Genomic DNA, 26,081 nt, shown 5'->3' with positions numbered 1-26,081 from the left:
GTGGATGCTTACAAAAAGTAGGCAGAGGCTGAGCACACCCAAGTTCTTCCACACTTTTAAATACATGTAATTTCTAGAGACACAAGGTAGCAAGTACTTTATAGATGGTGATTTTTGTCAGCTGTGGTGCCACTTGAAAAAACATCTTTCTAGTTGTAGTCATTGGTGACTGACAACTTCTGAACTTACCTGGCCTAAAGGAAATTCAGGAATTAACTTCATGAAGAACAAAAATCAGAACTACTTGAAAACTAATATATTAAGCTGCTTCATGACTGAGGAAGACTACCCAAAGGGCTGAAACACTGAGTCTGCTACAAATGCAGATATACAATGTCAACAAAGCAAAGTGAACATGCAGCCTGCTTGGCACGTGTTTACTCGGGTAATATGGCTGGAGCTCCTGAGAAAGAGAGAAATGCTGTGCTGCAGGTCTGTGGTGTGCTTAGGAACACTGATCAAAGTGCATGTGACAGAACCATCACACTGCAGAAACCCATTCCCGAGTAGTTTATTTATGGAATTCTAGTCTAAAATAGAATTCAAGCAAGATAATTATTCTAGAATAAAATACCTTTATAATGATACTGCGTTGAAGGATTTGATCTGGAATGACTCCGCTACGCTGAAATAGCAATTCAAAGCAGTGATCTATAATTATGTCAGGAAATAATCTCTCTGTGGACTAGTTGAGTTCTCTGCTCATAGTATCCTGCCTAGAATAAGGTTCTGTCCCTTTCTGCTCCCTTCTGACATTCTGTCTTTCGTGTGTGCCACTGTTATTTCTGTTGAAGATATTCTCACTGTGTTTATTGCTCAACAGTCCCATTCTTTGTTCCCTGGAGACATCTCTTCAGCAGTTTGGATTCCAAGATGGGTATCTGTGGAGGAGATAGCATTCCTTTCTGAAGACTTCTCCTAAGCTTAACTTGTGCAAGATCCTCTCCTCAGAGCTGAAGAATCTGTAGATCTTGCTGTTTTCAAATATTTCACTTGAGTGCTTCCCTAGCTTGCATTTGCTTGATCCACCTGTCGTTAAGAGAAACATCAGAGAGGTGAATATGTGGAAGGGATGGCATGAGGTAATCCTGGCCGTGTCTCTGCGTCTGTTGCTGCAGGAGTTCCTGCTGCCCCTGTGCAGCGTGGGCCCAGAGGTGGTGCCTGGGCTGCGTGCAGGTGTGACTGCCCCTCTCCCTCCCGGGGAGTGTGCTGCTGGGCTGTCCTTTGCCCAGCCAGGCTGCTGTGTTTCCATCTCTCAGGTACAGAGCTGCTCCTGGCTCGGTAGCGCGTTGAAAGCAACGTGAGAAACAATTACATTTCTACTTTCCCTGCAGATATTTGATATCTTTTCAAGCCCCCTGAAAAATATCCAGCTTCCATTCTTGTGTTCCTTGCTGCCAAGAAGGCACTGGGTGCCAGAGAAGAGAAAAATACACTACAGTGGCATTTCCTTCCCTCATTTAGATATTCTATTAACGAGTCCTAATTATATAGGTGAATTTATAATACCCTTATCAAGATCGGTATTTACAGCTTTTTTTTAAGTTTTCACTCAATTATAGATATTTTAATTAAAAACTGTTTCTCTCTTCATAATATTATTGGTCAAGTAATTAGAGGAAACCTAATTACAGGTCTGGAGGGAGGAGAGGTTTTATCAGCATATTTAGGTAATTTTTATCTATGGAATTTCTTCAAAAGGCACATTTTTTATAGTGGAAAAGTATTTTATAAAGCTTCAGCATAACTCAGTTTTATGGGTTTAGAGCTCTGATATCCTTACATATAGAAGAGGCAGGAAGAATTTGTTAGATTCCTCATGTCTCACATCTCACTGTCACCATGGAAAGGAGAGTGGAATTACTCTAAAGCAGCAGGTGAGAATGGGAAGAAGTAAATTGTTCAAAAACAATTTCAAGGTATTGATGTTCTTGTTAGTCTGGTAAGGAACACTGGACAGGCCAACTCAGTGGATAGTGACAGAACTCTCGGTACTGGGTGGAAATATTGTGGAACGTGGCAACGACTGTTTGTAGCCTCAGTTAATGTTTGCTGTGTCCTAATGCTGCTCTGCCAGCCTGGCAAATATTCGAGTCAACAATGGAAGAATCAATTTTTTTCTTTCTTTTTTTCTTTCTTTCAATCAAGAGCCTAACGTTTAGGTATTATTTCAAACATTCAGGTTTATTTTTGCTAGTGGTGATGCTTTAAGCACTAAAGTCAACAATCGATGTGCAGGAGGCAACATCTGCAATGGATTAATGATGAGCTAGCAGGACTGTCTGATCAGCACTGTGAATAAATGCTCCTTGCACTTATGGGTGTACCTGTCCAAATGTGCAGTGTCTGTCTGATATGTGCTGTATTTAACAACATTTGTTCTTGGTTGCAGATCGCTGGATTTTTTGCACTATGTTTTCAAGCTTTTTCCGGTACGTGTGATTAAAGTTGTAATGTTTGTGTGTAGGCATAAACAGGATGGGATGGTAGCACAGTTGTCAGCCAGAGTACTTAGATATGATGCCCAAGTAAGTAATTCACTCAGGGTGGCTGTGAGTAGTTATCTTGGGCTGAGTTACCCTGAGGGATCTGACTCTTCTCCTTGGCTGCTTTAAGTATACCATACATGACAACTTTGTTCATGTTCCTCAGGGACTTTTCTGAGATGCAGATTTAGAAAGCAAATATTTCAAACTCCTTTAAAATCATGTGCAGGTCCAGACTGTATGTGAATTGAAAATAAAATTGGGGAAAATGCATTAAAGGAGATGGAGTTAAAACCTAGAAAACAACGTTATTAAGGAAATCCATACTATTTACCTATAGCCTAAACAGTAGCACTGAAGGTTCATGTTTAGGGCAGTTAATGTGCAGCAAACAAGGATGTGAATTTATAGTGCAGTAGCTATTTCAGACTAATGCCTTATGTGAACAAAATTTATCTGAGGTAACACAAGTCCACTTTCTGAGATATTAATGCAGCATACAGCATGTTGTAAATTCACAGTACAAATTACCGTGGGGTAGCACCCATTAGGTACAGGTCCTGGTGACCAGAGATGCAGACTTGGCCCTAAATACCAGCATGTTCAAAAATGCTGCTTGCCACCAAAATGAACACAGAAAGAAAACATTCGAAATCCTTAAGCAGTTTATCTGTCCTGCAATGTATTCCTTGAAACAAAAGGTCATGATAGAATCATGAAGTGTGCTTATAGAGAAGCAAAGGAGTGAAATTCAAATGTCTTTCTACGGAAAAAAATGCCATAGAATAATCGGCCAGAGTAAATTAATTAGAATTCTTCCAGGCCTGTGATACTTGGGAGTCTCTAAGCATGTGTCATGCTGTGTGAAGTGTCTTTCTGAGTTGTCAGAGTTCTCCAGCTTCCCTATGTGCAGTGAGATTATCTTAAAACGTATCTTCACTAAAAAGGGATGGGAGAGAGACTGGTGGACGGGAGTGCTTGAGCAGCCTGAATGGATAAGCTATTTGTGGCATGCAGTTTTTCTCCAGAGGATGCCCTCTTCCATCTGAGAGCATTCAGTGGAGATTCCTGCGTTCCTTTACACCTCTGCAGCCTCTGCAGCACAGGTCTCTGAACAGTTACACTGAGTGCCAGTGCAGCGTGTCTCTGTGTGCACACCCTGAGGAGGACGCACGCTGGCAGTGCCAAATTTGGGACAAACTGGACATACACAAACTTTCATTCCTCAGCTCTGCATTCCTCAGTGCAAAGTCAGTCTATGCGTATGCCCTGGCTGGCTGTTGAGGATTTCAGGATGTGCTGCTCTAATTGATGTTCTCACTTGTCTGCAAACGTGCAAAAGGTCGCAGACAGACATACACTGTAGTGAACTTTCACTGCAGAAGAACAGCAAGGTACAGAAAAGGACCTTTTAAGGGAAAATGTTAGCCGTAAAGGTGTAGGGATAGAGATATTGTTCCTACTAGGCTGCTGAATTAGATGATCCTTGTAGGTCCCTTCCAACTGAAATACTTTATTCTACTGAGGAAGAAGAGAGGGGAGGGGTAGTGAAAAAAAAAAGGACAGCTAGGGAATATCAGGATGTTAACTAATAAGTCTTTACTATGGGAGCTGAAAGACCTGTTTCTGTAAGCCAGCTTGATGTTGAGCTGCTCAGTCCCTTTGTGGTGCCCAGGCACCAGGACACCTGGGCAGAGCAGCACTTGGAGCGCACGTACATCGCAAGCGCTGCGTTCAGTTATCTGCCTCTCCCCTCTAGTCAGCAGCTTTCGTGTGAGGCTTGTGTTGAGATCACTAAGAGCTTTGATCATCTCCACGTCTTTTTCAGGACAGAGACTTCTGTGTCATCCTTGTGCCACATGACGTCCCAGAGTCCCACCTGGCCCGGAGCTTTGTGCGGGCTGTCCCGTCCCGCGCTGCCGGGCTCGGCCGTGAGCTCTACGTGTTCCACCGCGCGGGGCTGCTCAGGTGGGTGCTGTCCTCCCAGCCACTGCTGTGCCATGGGCTTGTGCCATCCAGCCTAGCACCAGCTGGGCGTCCCTTTGCTGTCTCAGACCAAGCTGACGTGCTGCGTGTGGTGGCACAACAGCTGGCAAACATGGCAGCTTGAGTCCCCTGACCAGGACAGTTGAGTAGCGCAGGGCTGTGCCTGGAGCAGTCAGGAGCAGGGCTAAATAACTTAGTCTTTAGCAATGTTACTGCTGCTGTCTTGCTTCCTGTTCTGGAGTGAATCCTAAACCTGCTCGGGTTATCTCCATACAGCACTATATGAGGCAATGTAGACATAGCCTTATATTTTCAGTGACAGGAATTAATTAGTGACATGATTTTGAATGAAATAAAAAAAATGAGATAATTAAAAATGTAAAAGCAAGCAGTTTTCCGCTGTCAGTGTTTAGATATAGCTTTCTTTCAGTAAAACCAAAGTGCAATGAGAGGTTTCATCTAAAATTTGTCTATACAGAGATTACTTAATGAAAATGAAGGTTGATACAGACAAATACCTTCCTCAAGTTATCTTGCTATGGACCAAGGCCAAGAGAGAAACTTGGTGCAGTGTTTGGCCCTTTGGACGTGGGTCAGGCTGCATAACATTGATACTTGAAAGCCTGGTGTAGATTTAATTCTTGGAAACATGGTGGAATTCTTTTAAGAGAAACGCAGTAATGCACTTCTGGAACATGCAGAACACAGCAGTAACCTCATTGTTGAGTATCTATTTTATATAATTTATATCTTTCTTTTATTATTGAATCATTTATTTCATAACTTTCAGTTCCTGTGATAATCTGAGCACTTCTGTAGTCTGAAACACTGGTGAAATGGGACACAAAACCTCTCTTGCTGTGACTTCTGTTATGTGGTGAGAGTTTTCCAGTGCTCTGTTTGTGTAATAAGCCTATACTGGCCCAAATACCAAGCTTAAATAGTGGCACAGTTAGAGATTTTCCTTTCTTTTTTTTTGGTCTTAATGTAGCTAAATACTGTGTGGTTTCAGAGAAATACTTCTGTTTTAATTGCGTACTTAATCACCTTTGGTGGTATACAAACAGCTCGTGCAGGAACTGGCCAGCTACTCTTGGACTTGTGCAGAAGCATTTTACCATGGGATGAAATTGGGCTTCTGTGTGCTATGTAAGAATCCAGCTGGCTGGAGAGAAAGCCACTGGAGTAATTCCTGTTAATCTCCATCACAGCTGTTCAGTAATCCACCAGTAGGATTCATGGTCATACGTCCTCTTGCAATTTTGATCAAAATTAAACTTGTTATCAAGGTTTTTTAAAAACCCTTACAATTCTGATTAAATTGTGCATATTCCAAATGATACCAGCCCTTCCATGAAAGCAGAATAGGGTCGTTAGTAGCATTTTCCAAATGGCAGCTGGGCAGGAAAGTATGGAAAATTGGCCTTTTGTTGAGGTTCAAGATCAGAAAAGCTATGGAAGAAAGCAGATGAAGCCTTTGGAAAGTTTCTGAAGAACAAGAAAAACCTCAGTGCACAGCAGCAGATATTCTGAGATAAACCCAAAATATGAAAAAGTAGAAGATCGATATATTGTACTTGCACTAAGGGCTTTTGAAAGGCATGTGAGTGAAAAGGAAGTCACAGAAAATGGATTAAAAGAAAAACAGGGGTAAAAAGATGCGAATATGAAGACATGAAAGGGCAAAATCAGGAAAGGCACAGGTACAAAATGAGATACTGATTAGTGAAGGCTGCAAAAGGAATAAGAAGAAGTGTTAAGTACACAAAAAGCAAGAGTGCAGCAAATGGAAGTGTAGGTCTGCTACTTAACAGTGAAGAAGAAAAAAATAACAGATGACAAGGCATAGACTGAAATGCTTAATGGACACTTTCCCTCAATTTTCACTAAAAAGCATAATAACAATAATAGGATCCTGGTCCTGATCAGTCAAAGGAATTGGGCATCTAGAATGAGTAAATTCGCTGCTGGAAGAGAAATGAGCACAGACCTTGGATAGTCCTTCCCACTATTTCATGCTCACAGTGGATCTGGTGGGTTTGTTTGTTTATTTTTTAAAAACCATTTCAAGTTTTTTGCCTGTTCTGTTTTTTTGTCATATTAAAAGTGCAGTTCCTTATTTGTGCAACTGCCTTCTCTTGGACACAGCTGGAGAGAAACTCTCACGTGCCCGGCTCGGTGCAGTGGCAGGAAGGCAGCATGCTCATGGGTTCTAGAGCAGACCATATTGCTGGTCTTGCTGACCATCATCCTCACTACTTGTTCAATCTTGCAATTAACTGCCTGTGGAAATGTGTTAATAAATGTGGAAACTAAGCTGATGCTCACTCTAGAAGTTCAGGATTAGTTTGTAATTTAGTAATCAAATGGATGCTTTTGAGCACTCAGATAATCAAGTTGGAAATGATCAATGAAAATGAGCTGTGAAGCTTCCCATAACATCAGATGTTTGGGGGTTTTTTAAAGGTACTAGTGCTGTTCATTAAAACTATGTTCCACAAAATCAATCTCAATGTGACTGTGACTTGAGCTGAAGAATAGCACATAGAAGTGTAAACAACAGGAATGGAAATTATACATGAATCACAAGCTTAACTTAAATCTTAGAAACTAAGTTGTAATTCGGTTCCTTGAAGAGCACCCTGTAGTCTTTATTATGTGAGCCTTGTGCAACCAGTGGAGGTTGGTGCCTTTAACGGGCGACACGAGAGGGTTCCTCAGCTGCTGGAGACTGTCCCTGTGAAGTAAATTTATTTTATAATTAGTGGGTGGGAAGATGTTTATAACAGTGTGTAAACTAGACTAAGTGCCAGGATATTCCCACTGGTAGCTAACGTGTTGCTGGTGGTATCTACTGCGTGGAGATTTTCACGCTGTCACTGCTGTGTGGGTACCAGCTGGCAGTCTGAGGTTAACCAGTGGCGCTTTACTCATGCAGGTTTATCCTCCTGTAGTACTGTTTGAAGAACTGAGGTCTAACACATGTTAGGAATGTGTTCTTGTTGGAGAAGCTGATGTTACTGCCTTTTGTGTCATATCCAAGGATGACAGTTGGCTCTGTTTGGTTGTTGTAGTTTTTTGGTTTTTTTCTCTCTCTCTTTTTTCCCTGTGTGTGTCAGTGTGCAGTTACTGATTTTACTTTTATTTTGAAAGACTCTTTGCCTTCTTTCTCTGCTGGCTCATATTCACATGAAGATTAGGTGACACCTGTGGTTGTACCTAGTCATTGCTTTGTGCCATCAGGCTGTAGGTGCAGAAGAGCTGAGTGTTGAGTAGCAGTTAAAGCAGCATTCTTGTCTGAAGCAGATGTGTGATCTTTCACGTTATTGTCCAGTAAGCTAATATACACATTTGGAACAGTGGTTATACAGCAATCAATTTCACCTTCTAAAAGAGATGGATTCAGGGTTTAAGGAAGGCATGTTGTCTTCAGTGTGGGAAATGTTGTCTTTAATTTGTCACAGAGTGAATTTTTACTCTTTTCCTTTTTTTTTTTTTTTTTTAATAGGTCCTTTAATGTAAGAAGGGCAACAACCAATGACCTGCCTGGAGTTGAAATGCTCATTAAAACCCTTAGCTTGAAGAAAAGTATATTGAATGACTTAAAGATATTTATTGAGGCTCGCAGGGATCCAGTGAGTATTTGCTGCAAATATTCTTGCAAGAGAATGGATAAATACTGCTGAAAATATGCAGAACGTATTACATAAGATCATTATATTATATACAGTATTTAGGTACTCAAGCCAGCACCAACAGCCAGTGTGGGCCGTATTCAGCCTGCCTGGGCAGTTATTCTGACCAGTGGCCCGTACCAACCGCCCTCTTCTTCGGAGGCTCCTCCAGTGCAGGAACAGAAGCAGGCTGGATGCATTTTTTGGCCACCCACAGCCTGACTTGCGTTGTTGCTTTCTCTTGCACTTCCATCCAGCTATGTGGTTAACACAGACTTCTGTTTTGTCATGTGATAGGGATCTCTTTTCTCCTTCCCATAAGGGGGCCAGACACGTGCCCATCAGACAGTAAGGAACATCCGTGTTTTTGTTGTGTGCTGGAAAATGCTGCATAGACAAAACCCCAAGCACTGCCAATTATACAGCTGTAAGGAAATCCATTTTATGCAACTGTGGGTGAAGAATATCTGTTTGAATTAATATTATTTCCTAAGAGCAGAACTTAACCCAGGACTAAATTAGCAGATGAACTTTTAGCACTCCTGTAGCAGCTGGATCTGAGCTGGAACTGGAATTCAGGGAAGTTCAGTGTGGTCAAGAGTCCAGCCATACACACTGTTAAACCATTAGGGTTTGAGTTAAGGAAGAGTGGTTAAACTGGGGTAGTACATAGAAGGTACACTGAGAGGCAAGTCCTTTAACTGTGATTGTGTGGTGCAATACAGAGTTAGGGTTAAACAGAAAGATTACTAATGAAACAGGAAACGTGCATGTGTCGCTTTTGCCTTGCAGGATGGGGTCCCAGTCCAGGCTTTCGTAGCAGAAGTTTTGGATCAGATAGTTGGCATTTCTGTCACGAGAGATGAAATGGTAACTTCTGTCTGAATTGTATGAAACCTGCCATGCTTAGCTCTCGCCCCGGAAGGCTGATTTTTGTGCTTACTACCATACATGTACCTAACAGAAAGTATATGTAAAAGATACTGCTTCCATATACTTCCTTTCTCTTCCCTGAGTGTGCAGAGACTGTTATTTCCCATCTCATAGATGAGATTGACACAGATGAGAAACAATCACCCTGTTATTTGCAAGTAGCTACTGATGTGTTCTGAAAGTCTGGCTCCTACGCCTCGGGCTGGCTCTCCAGCACAAAGCCATTCCACCTCTGTTTACAATCATCTCTTTTACCCCCAGATTTCCAAAGTCAATAAACAGTTTTGCAACACAGCTGATTTCCAAATTTTTCTTTTCCAGGATATTGAGTATATTCGGTCACATTATAACATAGAGGATTTCATTGATTGTAATCACTACCAGCAAGAGGAACATGGACATCTTTACCACTTTGTCTTAAATCCTATATTTCGTCACTATACAAAGCACTTTCTAAAGGAGATTCTTCGCTTGGCCCACAAATCTTCTCTTTACTATCCTGTTTATCCACCGTATATCGAAGGCAAGGTAAGGAGAAAGTTATTTGTATTTCTTTTACTAAATACTGTTGCCTTTGCTCACTTAGTTTTTCTGTTTGCTTCTGTGAATGACTGTAAAGGGGAATTCTTAGAGCAGCCTGTAGCAAGTTGTGCTCCTTTTTTCTTGCACGATTTAAGAATGATTTGTACTCCTGTCATAGTTCAACAATGGAGCCTGATCAGGTTGTACTGTCCCACATACTGCCACTCAGCTGCAGAAGTCATTTTACAAGGTACCAGTATTTTTTTAGATTCAGGCTGAAGTGGAGGGCAGGGAAGAAAAAAACAATGATGTCTCTGGAGATAATGCAGCATGGGGAAAGGCAAGGGGATGACAAGTAAGAACACGTCCAGCCAGTTTATAAGAACTCCTCAGAAGTGATTTAGGAACTCTAGACCATTTTTCTTCAAAGCTCAGTGGGACTTAGGCACCACATTGTCACTGAAAATGTGACTTGTGTTTCTGCAAGTGCCACAGGAGAACTGTGAGAACCTAATGCTCTGTGAGAAAATCCATCTCCGAGAAGAAGCTTCCATCATTTGTGGAAACAAAATAAAAGATTATTTTGAAAATAGTAATTTGTGTCTTGTCCTCAGTCTCATGCCAGAAAAGGGAACGCAGGGTACAATTTTCAGACGTGTCCACTCGTGGATGTGTAGGCATCTAAAGGTGCTCTCTGGCCCAGCCTCAAGGCCTAGGCTCCTGCCAGGGTAGCAGGGGACGCCCGGTGTGTCCAGGGGGCAGTTCATCCCGCAGCCCCAGCTGCCTGGCTGGGCAGGAAAGAACTGCCCTCTGGAGATGCTCCTCTCTAACTCGGGGGAGTGTCTGCACGGCTGCCTGGAGTAAGCACCTTGTTTTACATGGTGGCTGAGGTCAATCCTGTCCTCAGTGACCTGGTGGTTTTTGAAATCGACACCTTTTTTAAGGTGGGAATTTCCACAGGTTAAACACGGGTATGTTTTCAGAAGGATGTTCTTTCCTGTGCCCTTCTGTGAAGTTTTATTGAGTGTTCTCCTGAGGAACCAGTGTCCTCGTGTAGCATTAGGTTCTCAGACTCTTAAGAGGCACTTACAAAAATGCAGTTTAATGGCAGTGGATGGAAGGGTGAAGTTAAATCTTACTAATGATTCCAGTTTGGTCTGATTCTAGGCTACAGACTTCATTTAAGTTACTTAAGCTTATCATGGCTTTCTAATAAGTGGTAAATGTGATATTTTGCTCTATTCTCAACGTAGTACCATCAAGTTTTTTCAATGTTTGTGGATGGAACGGTACTTCAGTGTAATTTGGTTTGCATTAATGTTCATTCTCTATTTCCTGTAATTCTCTTCTTTATTCATTTTTTCCCTTTCATGTTGTAAACGATGACAGAGCCAGTCATGCTGTTACAAATGGAACGTGGCTCTTTCTAATGCTCCATGCTATTCACATTAGCATTGGGGGGTGTTCTCTGCAGGTTTGTGCCAGTTTATTAACATTTATCACTTGGGTGAAATTGACGTTTTAGTCAGTATAGAATTTCTATATAAATTCATAACCGTTCTCTGCCAAACAAGCAAAGGTTAGCAGTAAGCAGATAGCATAGCTTAATGAGGTCAAATCAAGCTGATTCACGATCACTATGGAGAAAAATATCCTCCTGGGGAAAATACTCGTGCTGAAAAATCCCATAAACCAAACCACTTGTTTATCTGTCATTCCCACAGAGATAGTAATGTAATTACTCTCATAATTATCTTCATTAGTGTCAGGAATTATCTGCAATTCATTCCTCTGCTCTGAGTATGTTTGTTTATTTGCTGATTTTTCCCTCAGATTTAGCCAACAGAGCTAAGAATTTTGTATTTGCAAAGCCATGCAGCAGACATCTGCGATGCACTGCTCTGACATTCTCTCTGCTGACATATAGATCTCTGTCTTTCATTGCAGAACCCCTGCGCCCATTCCCTGACATCTGCCCTTCATTACATGGCTCCCGTGCGGCCCAGACGACAGATTGTCTATCCTCTGGAAGAGCTTGGCATGAACGCGCCGGCAGAGCAGGTCTCCAAGGATCAGGTGGGTAACAGAAGCAGCAGCAGGCAGGAGGCGTGGTGCCAGCTAAGGCAAGGTTTGGCAGATGGGGTGGCATTACCATCTTAGTGTTGATAGTTTGCTTCTTAATTACACTGAGCGTGGTGTCCATACCCTTACAATTCCAGCTTTGCTTCTGCAGGGCCAGCGCTTCCTCGAAGCTGGAACTGCGAACACACTGCGGAGAGCAGTTGCTGAGCTCTGATGTTCACCTACTAAGTGCTTGTATTTTAACAGTGTTTTTCCTTACTTTATTTTCAAACTCTCAACACATTTTAAATGCTCTGACTTCATGTTCAGCCCTTCTTCCTGACAAGCTGATTTAGGTATAATGCTCTGCATGTAGAAGAAAGACAGTGTGTTGTTCCTGACTATTTCTGTAGAAATTGCTTAAGTAAGTTCTATTTTTCTCTCCCAAAGTCAAAGGTCTTCCATGTGTGAGATACCCTCAAAGAACATTTCAAAATATCAGGGAAGATTTAATGGCAAAGGAAAAGATTGTTCTCACAACCAAACATCTCTTATTTGTGTAGCACTCATGGCAGTCCAGAAGTTCTAAATGAAGAGTCTCATAAAATTTTCTTTGTCAAATGACTTATACTTTGCTCTGTCTTACATTTTTAAGTAACTAAAAATCTGATATGAAGACAGTTCATCACAAGAGTAACTAGAAAAGCTGAAATACCTGGAGAAACACCGTTGGTGATGGATGCTCTCAGTAGGTAGCTGTAATTTCCTAAAGAAACATCATTAGGGAGCTTTATGTCTGTCTGCTAATTTCCAGTTGGCTGAGAGGGGCTCCCATATAATATTTTTAGTGCTGTCCTTTTCACAGTCAGTCATTCTTGGCATCCAGAACTCTTAATTAGGCAGCATTTGGCAAAGCAAAATACAGAATGTGGCTGAGGCCATTGGTCCAAGTTTGACTTTGTTAAATGGTCTTCCCTCGACGTGCCCATCCCTGCCTTTTCTCTGCAGAATGAGGAGTCTGGTGCTTTTCTTTAAACTGCTTCATACTTTATTTTTAAAATTAACTTTCTTCCTCAAGTGTTTTCTCACTAGAAGATCTCATTTTAGTATTTTTGCTGGAGCTGGAAGATCTCAGACTTTGTGTGTTTCAGAGATTTGCAAATCTGTTGTCTGCTCCATTCCCAGGTTCTTCCTGAGGATTTCTGAGAGCTGAAGGTAGGGAGATAATTGTTTAAAATCTTGACAGTTTAATGAATTTCTACATAATAAAATCTATAAGATTTTTCACTAACAAAGTTCTTCTGAAAAAAATAAAGAGTGTTAGCCACTGCAAAAGTATCCATGCATGTGCACTGGCATTAATTATAGATTTTTGACAGACTGTGTTCTATCAAAGTGGACATCTGGGGTTGATCCCTGGGTAGTAACTTGAGGATAAAGCTAGTGCACTACTGCTGCCGATAGTTTTCTGAAGTACCAAGAATTTGAAAGCATATAAAGCTAAACTGACTCTTCTCTTGAGTGAATGAAATGACCTTTGGCCACTATACACTGGAAAAGCTTTATAACTGAAGAAGTGACCCACTGCAGGGGGAAGCTGGTGCTGCTTTCACATCTTGGATGATCTGTTAGCTCTGGCAGTAGCCAGGCATAAGGCATTTGCCCTCTCTCTGCTCTCGTGTTTCGGAAAGGGAGGTCGATTCCCTATCAATAATCTGGCACTTCTCTGTGTATTTCATAATGTTAATATCATGACACTTCAGTAGGCACAAAATTATTGTACTTCTTTGTGTTTGTAAAGATCAAAAGGCCTGCTCAGGTGCTCTGTGAACAGAAGGACACGGTCTATTGCAAAGAGCAGAATATCCCCCTAAGGACTTAAATGTAATAACTTTGCAAAATGGAAAGGCTGAGAATTGTCACCTTAAAAAATACCGTGAGACAAAGCGAGACACATTTTGGCCATAGAGGATGGAATTGGCAGGCTGGGAAGTGAGGTAAAAGTTGAAAAAAGAGTGGTGTAAGGAAAGCATGGAAAAGAAAGGGAGAGAAGTGAAAGGCAGACAAAGATGCTGGAGCAGGAATTGCTGGGAAGTTGTCCGAGGGAAGCATCTGGGTGGCAGTGAGGCAAAAATGTCTGCTGTCATCTCTGTTAAAATGGCTTTAAACAAGGCTGGGGCAGGGTCCTGCAGGATCCCTCATGAGATTCACTCATCAATACTGACTGAGAACAGATAACCAGGATGTACAAGGGTTCTTTCCCGTTTCCTTCCCCCAAAGCCAGAAGTGAAAGCCGCAGCCTAAACCAGAAGAGCCTTTCCCTCAGCTGATTCCCATGCGTTCCCAGTCCAGGTGGGTCTCAGCTCTGCTGGAGGGATGGTTTTCCTGCAGGTCTGGATCTCTTTGCAGACAGATGAGCAACTGAGTCTGTGGAACCTGTGCTCGTGGCTCCTCTGTCAGATCTCTCTGTTCTGCTGCAGGGTCTGGAGGGGTGTGGTGGGGGAGCCACCGTGTGCTGCTCTCCTCTGGATCCCTGCCCTGCTCGTTCTGCTTCTGGCCGGCGGCATGAGCTGTGGTCTGTGCTCTGGGAGAGCTAGATGGGAGGCAGAGTGATTTACACTTAAAATCCAGAAATTTATCCTATAAAAGCATAACTCAACATTACCTGAATGACTATTTAACTGCAGTTTTCCAGGCACCCTGTTCTCTCCATGTCCTTGTGATATTTCCTGTGGTTGAATACTGTCTCTAATTTGAGCCACTTTTGGTTGTGGTCTGTTGGGTTTTTTTTTGGGTTGGTTGGTTGTTTTTTTTTCCCTTGTTTTGCCTCTGCTTATTGAAGTGACTGTGACTCTGGAGAAATACAGAGCTCAGGAACTCTGCCTGCTCCTTCTCTCTGTTGCCTGGCCTTTTTATTAAAGCTTTGCATATGTTTCAAGGCTACCATAATTTTTTTTCATACTCTCTTTTTCTCTGAAACCACAACTCTGTGCTGCTTTATCTCTGCATCAGGAGACCTGTCACTTCCCAAGCAGTGGCTCTCAGTTTCCTGGACAGTTATGACCACAGGTATATCTTCCTGCAATGCTCACTAATGACAGAGTATGTTTTTTTTTCCTATTCGTTGAGATCACAAACATATTTTGCTGCTGATTTATTGTGTCTGATCCTACAAAACTCTACCTCCCATTGATCTTCTGAAGAGGTTTGGTTAAATCAGGTGTGGACTGACTGAGAAGGCACAGGGTGGGAGGCATTAAAGACCCCAGTCTGCCCTGCAGCCCTCTGGAATGGCACAGAGGGCAATGGTGGTAGTTACTTCTGGTCCTGGGAGTGCCCGGGCTTGGGGATGCCTGTTCAGCCTCTGCAGCAAGCGTGTCCCAGGTTCCACACGTCAGCTCCAAGTCGTGTCAGGCTGTACATCTGCCGTGCTCCAGGGTTTCAGGACACAGACCCCAAACAGCTCCTGTCTGCTCATTAGATCAAACACTTTCTACAGCTGCTCCAAATCAAAAGGAAACCTCTGATTTTTGTATTCTGAATCACTAACCAGTATTGAAGTGCCAGTTGGCAGAAGATCCAAAGATTCAAAATCTTAATTCCCACAGTGTTAAAACAGATTAGATTATTATTGTGTTTTGCACATCTGTCAGTCATTCCAGTCATGTTACGTTAAAAAACAGTTGGTTACAGCAGAATACTAAATATCTTATGAAGGGCTGCTGGCCTTTGCAGTGCATGTAATTATTGGTGGAGTAGAAAGCTATAGATAATTAAATAATTTTTAATGATTTCTTCATAAATAAACAATTTATAAACTTGTTTGCTTTCCCACCATCTGGGAGCATTCTGTTATCCATCTGCTTCATGTAATTATCAATAAAAGGGAAGAATAGGTGATATAATTAACAAGAATAACTGATCCACAACGAAGAACAAAAATGTCACACATCTGTTGAAGTATTTTCTTGTTTCTGCCTTTTCATTATTATTCATGCTAGTGGGTTTTGTATATTTATTTTTAGTTCATGGGTGCACTCAAGCTGTCAGGTTTTATTGCACAGTTCAGAATTGTGGTTTTTTTTCAGCTATAGCTTCTAAAAAGAAGACAGAGAAGTTATAAAGCATTGCAGAAGCCCATACAGCATTGCCTAAATTTAGTCTGGAAAGAAAAAAAGGGCACCAAACCATCCCAACACTGTCTCGATTAATTTTGTACTTCCTGAGTGATGCTACAGGTGCCTTACAAGAACTGCTTAAGTAAGGACAAGAAGCAGCAAGCACGTGGCCTCCTGAAGTCCTGAAGTGCAAACGTGTTTCATGCCGGCTCAGTTTCAGTTCTCTATGAATTCAGCTGAGGCACTAGAATGCACTGCAAGTAGCAAAAATGTGAAAGGGGTTTGATGTGGTGGCTTTTGGTGGTGGTGTTTTTTTGTTTGGGTGTTTGGTTTTTTTTTTCCTCCTTTTTTTTTCTTTTTTTCTTTTTTTAATCATTAAGCCTCTAATAAGATAACAGAGAATAAATATAGCACAGAGAGCCTGAGTAGGGTGGGTGAGAGAATTCCCTGCTTTTTCAATATCAAGATTCACATGTCAAAGTTAAAACAGAAGCATTCCTACATGTTATAATTTGTGTGAGAACACATTGGTATTACTAGCAAAGGCTTGGTGTGTATGGTTTTCAGTTAACCAGGAAATAGTATTAATTTTTAAAGAAGTAACTGTTGCTTAAGATGCTATTGTGCTTGAGTAATGAATTTTTAATGCTTTTGTAGTATGTGCATGGATTAAAATCCATTATTTATTGTACCTGCGCTCGGTTGGTAAAGGTGATGATTTTATAGCACCAGCAGCCATGCAAACAGAGTCTTTCTGAACTGATGGCTGATAATAAATTTCCTTACTGTAAATGTCAGTGGGTTTTGTGTGTTGCTGCCATTACATCTTGTTTGGACGGCTGAATATTACACAATTATGGGAGGCACCAGATGGCATCATTAACAGGAATGCTCCGAATGTTTACCACTTATGTGCATGTGTGAAATTAAAAGTAAGATGACCTATCTTTATTTGGAAAGCATGGTGTCAGTACTGTACAGGTGTTAATGACATTTGCAGCAAACGAAAATAGTCATTTCAGCTTCAAAACAGGACAGACTTGTTTTAAAGCTTTTTCAAAGCATTTTGCAGATTGACTTTGGAAATAGCCTAATTCCAGCTTGTAAGGAGGCTGTAGGGTTTTTTTCTGCAGAAAGGTACTGTTTACTGTTATAAAATGGAGAGCCACAGCTGCTGTCACTACAACACGGCTCTATAGCAAGCTGCAGCTCAATCTCCCCTTGTATCCTCCTCCTGTTACTTAGTTACTTCGTGATCATTATTGCCAGTATGAAATGGGGTGATGTTTTTTACATTTTATTTTTTAAAGCTTGTAGTTCAATACATCTCTTACATTTTTCAATGAATTGAGTTTGCTTAAGAAGTGCTTCCTTTGTTACTGTGCTCCTGTGTGCAGAGTAGGTGCAGTGGGCAGAGATGCTTCTACCTTCTCCCGTTCCAGAGCATACACAATCCTATTGGATATGGATATTGGGTGTACCTGCCTCTACAGATTCCAGAGACAAGCTTTTCCCCTTGGTCGATTTTTTCAGTGTGAACTGTGGACAGTCACAGTGTTGTCTCAGGGCTCCTCCACCCCATTCCTGGCTGTAAGGGTTTCTGTGTTTTGCAGGTGTTGACCTTACAGAGGTCAGTCCTTTCAGGGACCTCTGAAGAACAGGACAGTGGGACAACCTTTTGGCATTGCATCAGTAGACCCCATATAATTACCACCAGCTCCTGCATTGCTGTTGTGCCTCTGGGCGCAGCCAGGTCGTCTCTGGGAGTTGGTCAGTCTGGCTTCTTGATGTCAGGAGTAATACACCTCTGATGGGTTTATGTGAATTTGGCAGATGGAACTGAAAGCAAACCAGCCCAGGATCCCCTATATTTCCTTCTCCATTTGTGTTGAGAGTCCAGCTAGATAATATCCAGAAGGTATTCCAGGCTGAATTTCCTTGATGTTGCTACATTTTGTGTATTTTTTTTAATCTTGGCCAAAGAAAAGTTTCTATTTACTGTTTCTTTTCACCCCCCCTCCAAAAATACCTTGTGAAATAAACAGCAACTAAGATGACCTGGGAAGCCATGACTGCTGTCAGAGGATTAGAGGCTTTCATAACAGATGAGAATTGGTCTCCATAAAGCAGATTTCTTTATCTTAAAGTTGGGGTAAACTAGTCCCGAGAGCCAGCCATGTGACTATAAAAAGTGCTGTAAAATCATCACCTTTACCCCCCTGCCAGCCTGAGTGGCTTTGATCAAGGTCCTGTGCCTTTCTGCACATCGCTTTCCTCCCCTGAAAGAGAGGGGAGAACTGAACTCTCTGACAGTGGCACTAGTTGTCCTTTTAAGCTGAGCACCAAATGATCATGAGATCCTAATGTGAATGTGAACTGTCCAGCCCTCTTTGGTCAGGGAATCCAAATGCTGATGCTAAAAGGAAAAAAAGAGCAGTTTCTTACCATGGTAACAGTGGCTCTGCAAGGAAATCAGATACGTCTGTTTGTGCTCTGTTCTCCTTTACTGCTTTTTGGAGTTTCACAGAAAACCCCTGGTTTCATAGGGAGTCACAGGGGTTAGCATTGGAGTGCTCATGAGTACATAGGCTGTTTTTGTAAAAGCTGAAGGTCAGCATTTGCCCATATGAAGATTGCTATACCAGTAGTGACTTCATTCAGGGATGCTTTTGAGGTCTGTGCATGAAAAATGTTGTGTAAAGGCCAGGGACTGCCTGTGCAAATGGGTTCTGTAGAGCTAAAGTGACTAACGAAGGCCTCCTTGACAAAGATGATAAAAAGATTAAGTCTGCAGTCTTCATCACTGTTGTATTTCTTTTTTATTTTTCCTTTTCCTTCTGTTTCTGGTGTTTCTGTAAATCTGTGAATGCTTGGGAACAGCTCTTGAAGACATGTTTACAGACAGTCCTAATGAGACTTTTTGGAATGTAGCTAGTATTTATAAAAATAATAATGCATTCTGAAAAAGCTGCATTTTCCAATTGTTTTTGTCCATATCTCTGTAATAATAAACTGTTTTTTTCTTGTGATTCAAATGGACCTTGAAATTAAAATAGCTCCGTTTGTTCAGCTCCTTGTTTGCCTGCCACTGTTGCCGACCTCAGCACTAATCTAGGAACAGGTTCGTTGGACATTTTTACTCCTTCTGGTGTTTTTTACAGTAACAGAGTTCAAATCACATAGATTCTGTACAGCAGTAGCTCTCACTCAGGTTTCTCACTAACAAATGCTAAATTAAAACAGAAGGGAAGGCCCAAGTCCTCAGTGTGTAATAAAATGAAGCCTGAATTGCACTACGTTGTGGAATCTCTGCGTGAGGAGCTCCTGTGATGAGTGTAACTGGTCTTGGAGACAGTGCTGATGTCTTGTGGGGAGGTGTTTGCCAGCTCCCGATGCAGAACGTGGCACTGCTCCTGGCCTGGCAGAACTGGAACCCTCTGTTCAACACGCCTTTTTCATTTCTGTGGTGTTCAGTTTCTGTTCTTTTTGTTTACACGAAGGTGACATTTGCTACAAAAGCAGACCACTTGTAGAACAATTACAATAAATATTTTTAGAAATCCCAGGCTAGCCCAGTGTCCAATATGTAAAACCAGCACTAAAAGTTGCTACAAAATATGCTCTGTTGAGTAAATGTGCAATGAATACATTGCCAGGCAGTGTGCAGACTGAGGGATGGGTGAATTCTCAATGCCAGAACTGAATCCTGCTCTGGTGCATCCCGTGCTGTGAGATCCCAAGTGTTCCATGGTTTACTGGCAGCGTTTGTGGCTTCTGGGGAGCATTCTGAGAAGCGTGTGAGCAGTTCTGGTGGAGGTGCAGTTGGCAGTGCCCTCTGGGTGCGTGCCACTGGCTGTCCCCAGAAGACCTGTCCCCTGTGGTTTCTGAAGGAGACGGGGTGGAGGGTGTGGGTGGCCCCTCTCTGCCTCCCCAGTGGGAAGCAGTAGGACAGAGGCTGTTGGGGAGCAGAGTGGGCAGGAGGGAAAACCACCCTTTTGATAACCAAAGAAAAGACTTTTTTGAGCTCTTCTTTTTATATGCCTCTTCTAACAATGCCAATTATTGCTTTCTGCCTTGCGTTAGTTAATGATTGCTGTTTTATTTAATAAATTGGATACAAAATAAACAAGTTAGAGTTTGCTGTTGACCTATCAATTATGATGTCTGATTACTCCTCTGGGGAGCATATGTAGTCATTTGTCCTGACGTTTTGTTAGAATAAGGTGGTATTATGGGACCAATCCACCTAATTCCTTATTCCCCGGGGCTATTTAGTGTACTTAGCTGTTAGAAAGGTGATTTCTGAAGCATGACAGCTGTTGGTGTTGGGGCCATTGTGCGGTGAACAAAACCAGTTATATTCTGCTCATATGCTGCCTTTGTATCATTGATACAGAAGCCATTTTATAAATTAGAGACAACTCCTCCCGAGGAAATTGTATTACTGCTTTGTGTGTCATCGCTAGAGTGCATTTAAAAATATCCCAAAACAAAACAGCACGGCAGTAGAAGATGTTTGAACTTGGCATTGCTGTAAGGTCTGCTGGGTTTATCCTATTAGCTGCTGACATTCCTGTCTAGTTAATTTGGTTGATTAGGTACATTGCAAGTAGTTTCTCTTCATGATCTTTTTTACCATTTTATTAATTTTGTTAAAAAACGCATTTCAGTGAAAACATCATGAAGATCCAGGAGACATTGCTTTTCTAGAAAAGTTGCAGCTGTCTGTGTGCAATAAACCAAACCCCTCACAACCCAAGGAATTTGAGTACCAAGAGTAGGGCCTTAAGCACAGCATCCTTAATGCCTGTTTGTGGTACCGTGAGATCTCTGCAAGTGTCAGCCCTCGCAGAACCTCATCCAGTGTTGTAGCTGGGGCTTACCTGTTTAGTATGTCAAAAAGAAACAGTCCAAGTTTGATTTTAAGCAGTGGGGGATGCCTTTAAAAATTGGCATTGGTTCCTTTCATTTCTTAAAATCTCTTCCAGTGACATGTATTGTCAGTGGAATATAAAAGGGTTTTTCACTTTCTGAAATGTGGAAATGTTATATATCCTCATGAATTATCAAACCCCTTTTTACTGCCAAATCCTCCTGTAAGAAGTGTTAAACCACGTTCAGAAGCACGGGCTGTGGAGTGGATCGTTAGGCTCGTTTGTAGAGATTTGTGGGTGTCTTGTATAACAACGCTGGCTCTGTGGCTTAGCCTTGGCTCCTCAGGGTGGTCCTGGTGCAGGGCTGCCCGTGAGGCTGCAGCATGGGCTGGCTTTCACACCTCTGCCTTCTCCACCAAGCAGCTATCGTGGGCTGGTATACTTTTTTCACTATCTTCTGGAATTTTCTTAGGGAAGTTTGGTCCCTGAGATGAATCTGGCTCTCACCACTGGATGTCGTCATTGCACTGTGGTGAACTGCAGCCCGAAGAACATTTATCTGGCAGTAAAAAATAATGTTGCTTGACCAATGAAGACATTTAATTTTCCCACATTTTAAATTACTTGCTATGCAGTGATGGCAGTTTGCAAGTAATTGGTCCGTAATCCTTCCGTAAGGTACAGGACAGACTCGAGGGTGCCACACACACAATCCTCCTCCTTGATCTCTTGGGGATCTCAGCGTGCCAGGTACTTCTTGAGGAGGCAAATGCTACTACTACAGCTTTAAAATAAAATACTTACTCTTCATGTATTGAGTTACTCTGTCAGCTAATATACAAAGAATGTATTTCTACTGTAATTTCATAGGAGGAATTTAGAGGACTTAATTTTTTTAACTTTGTCTCCTGTTCGTAACAGAGAAAAACCTGTTACAAGTCTTAGATTGCTTCCTGCCAAAGTGATGGAGCAGAAATATGTAGGAGAAGTGTCTGACAAATAGTGAAAGGAGCTCAGTTTTGTAGTTGTCACTGCATTTACAAATCTGCAGTCACACATTCTGTGAAACAGGAGTGTATAAAAACTAAAGCAATAAGAAAATGTGAAGGGGGTGGTACTGTGAGATGGAAAGTAGTTCCCTGTCTTTCATCAGAAATTTGAAAACTAAATGTAGTTTAGGGCAGGAAAAAAATGTCAAATGCAATATTATCTCTTGGCCCTTCCTTTCTTGCATGTTTAAGAATCTCTGTTAGCTATTGAGGCCTAGAAACACAAATTAAAAGATACATGGATCTTATTGTCTTAACTAGTCTTTGTATTAAGAACAATGGAAACTGAGAAGCTAGTAGTTAAAAACTTCACAGTAAGATTTTTGGCAGAGCATTGATCTTGGTGGCATTGAGGGGTTACTAGTTTACTCATTGGAGAGCCTGGCTTTCAGTGTAGCTGCTCTGTATTTAAGAAAACAGGAAGGTTAATTCTATCATTTGGAAGAGAGTTTTCAATTAAACACACAAAAATACTCAAAATTTACACATAAAACCATTTCCATAAATAAACCATCAAGAGTAAAAACTGCTGTAGAAGGTATTAAAATGGCCTTAACATTAAGTTAATGTGTTCCCCAGGTGTTAGCTCAATGGCAGTAAGTTATACAAGAGGTGGTGTTTCCTCCTCTCCTGCAAGGACTCCATAGCATCTTTCCCAGGAGGAGCCAGGCCATCAAACTTCGCTCATTTTCTGTGACCTATTAAACATGCACATACTTCAACATTTTAGTACTGTTCATCTACCATTTATCTTGTACTGGGCATAGGCAAATCATTATATTAGTCCTATCACTGAGCCATAAGAAGTTTTGTACGAGTGCAAGGTGATGTATTACTGATGGTTTAATGATTCTTAGCAGACTTTTGCTGGGTTTTTTTTTGCTTGTTTGGTTGGGTTTTAATGCATTTCTATGTCATTTTGCATATTTTTTTACAGTTGAGTTATTCTTTGAACCACATAAATCGAAAGCTGGTGATGCAATCTAGAAGATCTATCAACACTAGAATTGTGGTGGTTGGTGCATCCGATGTTGGAATCTCTTTTCTGGAAACACTCATTTTTTGGTAAGTTTTTGCTCTGATTTACTGTGATTTCAGAACTGTGCAGAAATGTACAACACAGACTTGTGGAGTTGTAATCACAGTGTAATTCTTTTGATTGTGATAACACCTTTTGATACCTTTGACTCTGATGAGGCTTTTGATGTCTGTGATTGCTCAGGAACCAAAAAATGGTAATTTCTGGCCCTTCTGCCATATTTGCTGTAGACTCTAAAGTTAGGACAGGGGTTCCCTCTCTCTGATACCTCCATGTTTGCACCTTCTGTACAGCACCCCCTCTGTACCAGTTTTAGGGGGTATCAGGATTGTTGTTTTTCTTGTAGCTTAAACACACATACTAGTCTTGAGGGCCTTGCAGAAATTAATATAAAATTCAAATTCTGAGTGTGAATGTTGCAACAAAATGTTCGCTACAAAAACTAAGGGAGGTTGCATTTTCATGGTTGACAGAGAATTGAAAATTTACCTTGTTTTCATTTAAGCCAAGAGTTTGTAATTCTACAACAGCTGTTAATAACATCACAGATTAAAATATCAGTATGTCAAGAGAAGAAAAAGTTGATGTGTTTTATGGATGTTGTTATATTGCTGGAGCAGTGAAGAAAAAATACCTGCTTCTTGTTCTGCTTTCTTAGTTCCTAACTTCCTGTAGAGCATCTCCTCCTAGGGTAAAATAATTTTCCTCTCATCCTTCTGTTCCCAGCACCTTTTAGGCTTCCAGTTCCACTCAAAATTCAGTCAAAAATGTACTTCAGAGCTGTTAGCCACTTTCTTATTATTCATCCTGTACTGTTTGTTACTACGCTTCCAGTATAAAATTCTGTGAGGGAAAAATGAAGCATATTTACACTGAGAGTCTGCCAGCCAGAGGTGAAGTCTTCCTTGCAGTGAGCAGGACATACAGATAGGATCCTGTCTGCGGGGCAATCCTGTGTAGCTGTCTTCCTCTGGGATACCTCAGCCAGGACTTGTCAGCCAAAATTTGTGTGTGAACCATGCTCTAGAGAAGGGTTTTTGTGGAACGTGTCCTTCCTGGACACAGGTGAGAGTGCTTGTCTTCAGTGGTGCACAGATGGAGCGCTCCTGCCCGACAGGAATCAAATGCAGAAAGCCAGCAGTCAGCACTTGGTGCACAATGTCACAGAATTCAGATTAAGATAGGTATACATTTAAGAAAGATTTTTTTTTTAGTTTCCACATCAGCAGCAGATAGTCTCCTGATCCATGTGAAGACCTTCTAATACAATTTAGTTTAATTTACTCATCATTTTCTAATATTCTTTGCAAAGGTTACATGCACTAAAAATAGCTAGATTGAATCAATTTGTAAGCCCCTAATCCTTAAAAAGAGGAAGTAGTTTTCTCCTCATTATTCTTCATACTTAATTATTTTGCATTATCGGTCACCATGGAGACACACCAATGTAATTCACTTACCTACATAACAATTACTAGAACTAGATTTTACAAGTGTTTTCAACTTCTTTAAGGCTGAAGAAATACATCTTTCATTGAATTGAGAAATAATCAGGAGCGTGGCCTCTCCTCACTGGAGAGCTGTGGCCGGCTGCCTCTCGCTCCCCTGGTGCGGGGGCAGCCGTGGCACTGCCCTTGGCAGCACCTCCACCACGGCAGCGTGCTCCTGGGGAATTTTGGGGTGGCTGCTCTGTGAGCAGTGCCATGGAACAGCCGTGGGCACCACTTCTTGCCCACTTGAACTGAAAACAAGCTTTATACTCCGTGCTGCAAAGGGGGAGCGTGTGCCGAGAACTCTTTGCTTACAACTTGCTGCTCCAGTCTGTCACTGTGCTCTTGGAGCTTCTGGAAATGGATTGTCACAGAGGTCAGGGTGCTAGTGCACCCAAATCAGTGCCCATTATTTCAAAGGGCAGTGCAGAAATGCTGCAAATGACCTGCTAGTAGGGGAAGCTTATTCCTAATGCCCAGGGTGCTCTGAGTGCTGGAAAACTGTGTCTGTTGTGCTTAATCTAATGTTAGATCAGTGATGGTGATCTTGTAATTCATATTGCACCATTCAAATAGATATCTCCTGCTGACAGGGGAGATCTTCTTGCAGCCTTCCAGTACTTAAAGTGGCCTATGGGAAAGCTGGGGACAGTCTATTCAGCAGGGCCTGTTGTGACAGGACAAGGGCTGGTGGTTTTAAACTAAAAGAGGGAGATTCAGAGTAGAGAGGAGGAAGAAATGTTTGACGCTGAGAGCGGTGAGAGGCAGAGGCAGCTCTGGGGACTGCGGCACAGCTCCTGCTCGCCCACACGTGAGGGGCTGCCGCGAGCCGGGCAGCAGAGCGGAGCCGCTGTGGAAGCTGCCGAGCGAGTTGCTTCCTAAGTTGCTGCAGTAATTAACTTCCCTGCAGGAGCGTGGCACGTGGGGAAGGAATTGTGATTCCCACAATTCCTGCATGAGACTCCTCCTGGGCAGCGCAATTATCTGCTTCCCCTTGCACAAAGCCAGGGCTTAGGTCACTCTCCGTCTCTAAGGCAAGGCTGATGTAAACGGCGGCAGCAGCAGAGTGTTTGTTAAAGTGGTGCAAACTCCGAGCTGAGCCATGGCTGGTCCTGAAGGAGAAGTAGCATCTGAGCAAACATTGTCCTTGTGAAAAAGCAGCTCAGCCCAGCAACGAGTCTCAGCCTCTATTGTTCTCTGCCTCCAAACTGTTGGTGCTGACGGGCGCTCTTGCCTCCCCTTTGTTGTAGGGTGTGGGGATAAAGCCCTGTAGCACGGAGTGAATCAAGTCAAAGAAACTCCAAAGAGAGGTTAAGCTAAAATTTAGGTTTTGTTTCCTTTTAGTTTTCCTTGAGTGACTTGTCCTTTTAAAAAAAAAAAAAAATTATAAGGAAAAGAGTTCTATCAGACATTCTGGTAAATGTATATATGTCCTCACACTCGCAGTACTGTCAGCCACTAACAATGACAAGTTATCATGAATTAAGATGCTGATGTAAGACTAAATCTTTTTAAAAGTCACCCTTTTTTTTTAAAAGTCACCCACTGAGATCAAGTATTCATATACTAAATTTAGAAACAGCAAAGCTGTTTTAAATATTCAGCCTGCAAGTATTGGACGAAAATTGCATCTAAAATGATTTGCAAGTGCAAAAGCTGTTTTCATGAATAGAGAGTGTCAGTCCCTATGAATATGAGAAAAGGAGTCATCAGTTCAGACTTCTGTGCAGACCAGTTCTTGGAGGTGAGATTCAGCAGGGGAAATACCAGTTGAATAAATTAAAAACCTATGGGCAGCTGGAATTTGGGATACTGAGTCGCACAGTCCGCAGGTAAACCAGTGTTCCCC

At 41.9% G+C, this 26,081-nt stretch overlaps 1 protein-coding gene across 1 annotated transcript in view; it reads left to right on the top strand.

Annotated features, from left to right (window-relative positions):
• CFAP61 (cilia and flagella associated protein 61) overlaps nt 1-26,081 on the top strand; it is a gene marked incomplete at its 3' end in the record, with an annotated part of 57,907 nt that overhangs the window by 17,224 nt on the left and 14,602 nt on the right. The window contains 8 exon segments of the mRNA XM_008937387.1: nt 2,393-2,432; nt 4,315-4,454; nt 7,981-8,107; nt 8,939-9,016; nt 9,401-9,607; nt 11,529-11,538; nt 11,541-11,677; nt 22,641-22,768. Coding sequence (XP_008935635.1) covers nt 2,393-2,432; nt 4,315-4,454; nt 7,981-8,107; nt 8,939-9,016; nt 9,401-9,607; nt 11,529-11,538; nt 11,541-11,677; nt 22,641-22,768 — 867 coding nt within the window.

The sequence above is a fragment of the Merops nubicus genome, unplaced genomic scaffold (genome assembly GCF_000691845.1).
Source record: "Merops nubicus isolate BGI_N331 unplaced genomic scaffold, ASM69184v1 scaffold7523, whole genome shotgun sequence".
Classification (NCBI taxonomy): Eukaryota; Metazoa; Chordata; class Aves; order Coraciiformes; family Meropidae; genus Merops; species Merops nubicus.
This window is presented reverse-complemented; position numbering and strand designations above follow the sequence as displayed.